General features: G+C 42.1%; 1 protein-coding gene across 2 annotated transcripts in view; it reads left to right on the plus strand.

The window, feature by feature from the left end:
* The window catches only part of FGF13 (fibroblast growth factor 13), a 119,383-nt gene extending 113,297 nt beyond the window's left edge, over nucleotides 1-6,086 (plus strand). For both annotated transcript variants that reach the window (XM_059824411.1, XM_059824410.1), the window contains exons 4-5: nucleotides 4,507-4,705; nucleotides 5,950-6,086. In XM_059824411.1, coding sequence (XP_059680394.1) covers nucleotides 4,507-4,705; nucleotides 5,950-6,086 — 336 coding nt within the window. The remainder of the gene's footprint in view (nucleotides 1-4,506; nucleotides 4,706-5,949) is intronic.
* Nucleotides 6,087-6,357: the final 271 nt, after the last annotated feature.

Raw genomic sequence — 6,357 nt, forward strand, 5'->3', positions numbered from 1 at the left:
TATCTGTGGGAACTGTAATATGTCTGATCCAGAATAAATTGCTTCAAGATAATCGTAAGTTTCCATTCCTATAGCAAACAGCTTCTGGTGGCTTCACGAAATACTGTTTTCTTCAGAGAGTCTTCTCACACTGGTGATCTAAAAGCTGTTATTTCTGATAACATTAAAGTTGAAGTATTCACATCTTGTGCTGTTGATATCACTGCACATTACAGGGTGATGATCCAGAGGATACACCCTGGAACTTCACATGCCAAGATGGAGAAAATCAATCTCTGTTAATAAAAAAAGGCAGGCTCAGTGGCGCAGAAAATCACTACTCTGGAGCCTTAAAGAGGCTCCTTCAAAAATTCATGATTATGGAATGGAATCCTGGGCTACGTTATAGTCCTGAAAGAAATCAGGATATGAAGGGCAAAAAATCCAATTTTCATTAAGCGGAGAAAATAAAAAATAAATCCCATATGCAGACATAGTCACTGATCACATGGAACATAATTATATGCTCAATATGTAAGAACGTTTTCCAAGTTTCCCAAGTACCCAATACTTTTCCCAAATACTTTTCAAAGTTAATTTCTTTTTCTTGTTTATTCATGCTCCTAGCACTAAACCCATCTGAATACAATTTCTGAATGTTCCGGTCAATTGCTGTAGGGTAGCTGCAGGACGTTCAACCTATAGTGATATACAGACATTTAACAAACTCAGTATTGACCTAATGACTTAAACTTACTACTCCATAAAGTACTTGGTGATGTCCCCTGCTGATGGTATCCACGATGCAAATACAGTATGCAATAACGAACAGAGAGCAAACATCTTTGCCCTCTTATGTGCACTGTGCCTCCAGCCATCCTGACAAGAGGCTTCTATAATATGACAGAAACTTGAAGCCACTAAACACCTTTCTTTAAAGCAGATTTCCCATTTTCTGTCTGTGGGAAGTCTGAACAGCTGCATCACGATCATTTGGGTGCCGGAAGAATTAATATTCAGTCCTGCAGTGTAGGTGGGTGTGATGGCTGATAATTTGGATGGTCTTTGGCTTGAAACATGGCTTTTGCACAATTAGAGCAGGAAGAATTCCAGCTTCGCTTTTACAGTATTTCAGCTTTCAGCCTTGGCATACCCGTAACACAGTATTTGTATGGAAGGGACTGGATTATTTTAGATGAAATCTAGTCAGCTGCCTGGAAATACAGCCACTCTAAGTATGTGCTACAAGGCCTTTTTACCATATTGTCATACACCAAATTATTCTTTTTTAATTATTTTTCACATATTTAATGCAGCTGCAGATCTATTCATGAGAAGACATTTCAGTAGTTCAGCTGATCAGCTCAAAACCAAGAAGAAGCTCCTGACAGTTCATCTTCTTGCTTACTTAAGCATGGCTGAGTCATGACTACAGTGAATCCAGCACTTTCTTTAACTTTTATTTATTCATTCATTCATTGATTCCTTCCCTCATTCATCGTTAAGGTGCACGTGTGAGGGGCTTGGGTGAGTGCAATTTACTGTCATGCAGGTGCCATCATCCCTCACTTCTGAGGTAAACTAAGATCGAAATATTATTTCACACAAATACCTATTTTTCATGTTTTGCGTAACAATTTATTCATAACATTGGACTTCTGAGAAGTCATTCAAATTATTTTCATTGCAAAGACGGACAAAGAGGACAGCTGAGGGATGGGAAAAAACTGGTCTTAGAATTCAACACTTATTTATATTTATAAATTTTCTATAGTATTGACTATATGAGCTGGAAAAGATCAGTTTTAATTGGGGGACTCGGCCCTCTCTCAGCTTTAACTTGCACAGTACATTATTAAAGAATTTGCCAGCAAAGATAACATAATGGCCATTTTGCACTTGCTGCTCTGCACTGTATTTTGAACTGACGTGCTGATAGAAACCCTGTCCATACCCAGTTAGGTTGGCACACAGAATTGCCAAGCTCAGAAAAGGACATTTTCATTGTAATACCCCCAAATCAGGAGCACATTTGCTAGCATTCCTCATTCAGAGCTTCCCTCTACAGTTCCCTGGCTCTTTTTTAATGAGTAGGAAAGGCACACGTTGGATTAAACTGAAAGCAAGTGATGGGTGGGAGCAAACGCTTGCAAAAGGTAAGCAGCTGCTTAGTATTCAGGAGCAAGCAGAGCACTTCAGCTGCTGCAAACAGCTCATGCGGGATCAACTTTTATTTGGCAAGAAGGATGCCTTTCCCACCGCGCAGCACCTTTCTGAAGCTGCAGCCGTAGCCGAGGAATTAAGCAGATGTCAGTCAAGACAAAGGAGTACGGTTCTGTGCCAAGCCAGTCAGGTGAATGAGGTGGTCTGCTTTGGTGCCGGAAAAATTGGGGGGGAATTTGACATGGTAACTGAGCCTGTTATAGAGAGGTGTCTTCGTTTCTGTGCCCCGCTGTTTGTCGCGAGAAATCACTGCCGTGGTAGTTTTTGCTGAGCTGTGGGATGCTCCGGGAAGGGGATTGCGGTCTGTGATGCTCACGGGGGATGGCCGCCGGGCTGGTGTGCACCACCAGGCTGGTGTCTGGCTGTACACGCGCTCGACCGCAAACTCACTTACAGCAGCACAACGCTTCCGCCACAGCTTGTTATCACCTGCCTCACAGCCAAGGGGAGAATCAGGGGTGAAGGAGTGTTTTAGTGTCTTTCTTTCTGTCTCCCCACTGTTTCTGTCCCACTGTTTCAAGGGACTCTGCGGGCTCTTGGCTCCTGCTGCTCACACTGAGGTTACCTTGCTTCCAAAGAGAGCCAGATTAAATGTTGTGGTTCTTTTTGCAATCTGACCCTCTGCCGCTGTGTACAAGCAGGCCTTTTGTACCTGAAACAGCTCCAAATTACTGTACATAACCATAATCTTCCAGTGGGAGCACTGTAGTTTTCCATTTTGCTGCTAATTGGATGATACACTCGCAATAGTCTTTGTTAACATGGCTGGTGCTGGGCAGGGTACAGTGATGGAAAGCTTTTATTCAGAGATCTTGCAAAAATGCAGTGACTGTCCCCGCTTGACAGCAATTGAAACCAGTCATCAATTAACTAAATAACAGCCAATTAGCTTGAAAAAAAAAGAAGAAAATTGCTTACTTCACATTCTTTGTTGAAGCAAACACCAGTCAGAAGATGGGAGGTTTTTTTCTTTCTCCTACAAGAAGACAAAATGGCAAAAGATGTGCAGAAAATGCACCATGGATTTTTTTTTAAATACCATTTTTTTCTCACAGAAGAATATTTGAGAAACTAGATAAGAACATCTTAAGCTCCTGAGACATTTAATTTCCTTCGATTTTTTTAAATCAAAATTACAATCATTAGGCAAGCACAACTTTTCATCCTTTCTTTCACGCCACTGTAGGATGCTTCAAGCACAAGGGCAACTCCACTGAAGCTGGCTGCCTTCACAAGGAAAGACCAGCAAACAGCTGGCTGCTGTGCGGTGTGACGACAGGCAGGACTGTGATATTAACGTCTGCATCACCAGACCAAGCCCTTCCTCTTTCATATTTTATGGACTTTTAGGGGTCCATAGGTGAGATGTTGTCAGAACTTGTAGTGCTAGAAAACCTGAAGCGCCCAGAGGCCTTAGGAAGCATCTGAGTGGTGCTGTCAGGACTGGTGTTTTGGTCTTGGATCCCTCTAAAACCCATGTTTCATGTCGATATCCTTTTTTGAATCTGGGCAATAGTGCCAAAAGGTCTTATTGAGTCAAGACCATTGCACAGGGAAAGCCAGCCACACCACTGGCAGGAAGAAAAAGGCTCTCTCCTAGTTTATTGCTCTTTATTTTAACTATTAGCTCAATACCACCTCCCCAAAAGAAGCGGTGCAGTTCAACATGAAGACTAAAGCTTGATCTTATACGCTTTCAGCTGTGGCACAATCCCAGAGCAGAGGCTAATGTCTGCAGTGGGTCTCTGACAGCTGGGCTTTCAGTGGATGATTCGCTGGGCAGAGAAAGAGCACAGATTAAACCAAAGAGGCAGCTGCTACAAGCTGAGTTAATATTGCTGGGTTAGTAAGAGACGACCATTTACTCATGGCGTCTTGGTTTTGAATTTTTATTGCACTTTCCTCATAAGCAGTTAAGGCCAGCAGTTAATACACAAAGGCATTGTGTGACCTCGCTTCTCGCTTGTGGGGCTGGACCACAGCTGGTCCCTTAGGATTGACATCAGGGCTGTGTCTGCCTAATGTCCATTAGTTGCATCAATCAATAATTCTTCACATAGACTTTTTACTCGTTGTTCAAAAAGATTTTATTATGCTACTTTGAGCTGCTCAGAGCATCATTTCACAGGTTTCAAATTGTGTTACTCTTTTGTTAATACTTTTAGGGCCCATGTTTCATAATTGGATAGTGGAGGGTGAGAGGTATGTCTTTTAACTGTCGGGAAAGCGATGAATATTGGATGCTTTTTCATTAACTGATGTGAGATTCTGCACTGCACATATTGATCTGTTACTTTCTTACAGGAACATTTTACACCTGAATGCAAGTTCAAAGAATCAGTATTTGAAAACTACTATGTGACGTATTCTTCAATGATCTACAGACAGCAACAGTCTGGCCGGGGTTGGTATTTGGGTCTTAACAAAGAAGGAGAAATAATGAAAGGAAACCACGTGAAGAAAAATAAACCTGCAGCACACTTTCTTCCAAAACCATTAAAAGGTAATTGCTTGGGTTTGCTCCATCTATCTGAACTTACATTATTTTATGTCAGAGATGTTTAATTGCTGTGCGTACATATTTGAAGGGTTCAGCTACTTATATAACAGGAGTATAATGTTCTGTAACACAGTTAATCTAACCAGAGCTGCTTTTTTTAGGTTTCTCTAAGTTACCTCTGCATTTCTCTAATCTAACCAAATACACGTATTAGTTTCTTTGTGCCCAAAGTCCACAGTGTCTCTGTTATAGATAACGAAGGCTCTACCTGGACTGGCTCAAACATCTGCTCACAGGCCATCAGCAACTTGCTGTGTAGCTTGTCAAACTGTGCTTTATGTTATAGGATGTTTGTTTGACTATTTTTGCCTGAGATAAAGCTCTAATGCACGGTGCTTATTAAATGCAACTCATGTGGCATCAGCATATAGCATTAAAGGTAATAATGCATGTGGCATATGTATATGGCTATGTATTAAAAGCCAGGACATACAGTCATCCCAGTTAATTGAAGGATCTGAATCAGGACTGTGGTCAGACTTGACTCCCTCTTTGGTCATTGCAAAGAGGGAGATCTCAGTCCATGTATGGAGGTGCTCCTTTTCTCCAGATGAACTGGCTTCCACATGCTCCTTCCTTTAGAGGAATGAAGCCTTCTAATTCTGGGTTATGCTCTTAGGTAGCCTTTTAAGGCAGTGTCATTTTTAAATCAGAGAGGATATTGCAAAGTTGCATAGCCCTGGGTGGATGCTGGACTAGTCTGGCAGTCTACATTTAGGACTAGGTGTCAGGGAACTGATGTTGAGGTTGATCCTCACTTCTAATGTGTGTGAAAACAAAGGAAACAGAAGACTGAAAGTCCATTTTCACACCCACCTGCTTAGGCTACATATACAAGTAACAGGTCAAATCACAGCTGTCGACAGTGCTACTTCACCATTAATAAGGAAATGTTGATTTATATCAGCTTAGGTCTGTCTTGCAGAGTTTTGTAAGTGCAGTGGGTAGGTGGGTGATTTAACTGGCAGAGGGAGGGAGCTGTGGTTTTTGCCTTCTCTAAAATGTCATTCCCTTGAAGAGGTTCTTAGGGAGTGTTTGAAATGGAAGAGGTCTCCTTGCCATGTCTCTTTCATTCACCTCTTACATTGCATATGGCTGAATCCCAACGTGTCGCAGCCGGACTTCGCACCAACAGAACAAGTAGCTCGTAACGCGTGCTGATGTGCTGCCTCTCTTTTGCTTTGCAGTGGCCATGTACAAAGAGCCTTCTCTCCACGATCTCACAGAGTTCTCAAGATCTGGAAGTGGGACCCCAACAAAGAGCAGAAGTGTTTCAGGAGTGCTAAATGGGGGTAAATCCATGAGCCAAAATGAGTCAACGTAGCCAGGTTCAGGCAAGCCAAGTGCTCTCTAAACAGAACCTTACCTCTGGATGCAGTTGAATTCTTACTAGCAGTCTTTCATCCAAACGTTCAATTGCCCAGGACAAGCCACCGAACTTGCATAGGTCACTCGTTTATCAGCCATTAGATCTACTGGTTGTCAAAGGATATACCCCAATAATGTAGAATATGCTTGTGCATATCACAAGGCACTTGGATAGCCAGCAAACATAACTGCGGAATAAATCTCGGAGAAGAAATGTCCAGCTCTTT

This window comes from Gavia stellata, chromosome 14 (assembly GCF_030936135.1).
Source record: "Gavia stellata isolate bGavSte3 chromosome 14, bGavSte3.hap2, whole genome shotgun sequence".
NCBI classification, from domain to species: Eukaryota; Metazoa; Chordata; class Aves; order Gaviiformes; family Gaviidae; genus Gavia; species Gavia stellata.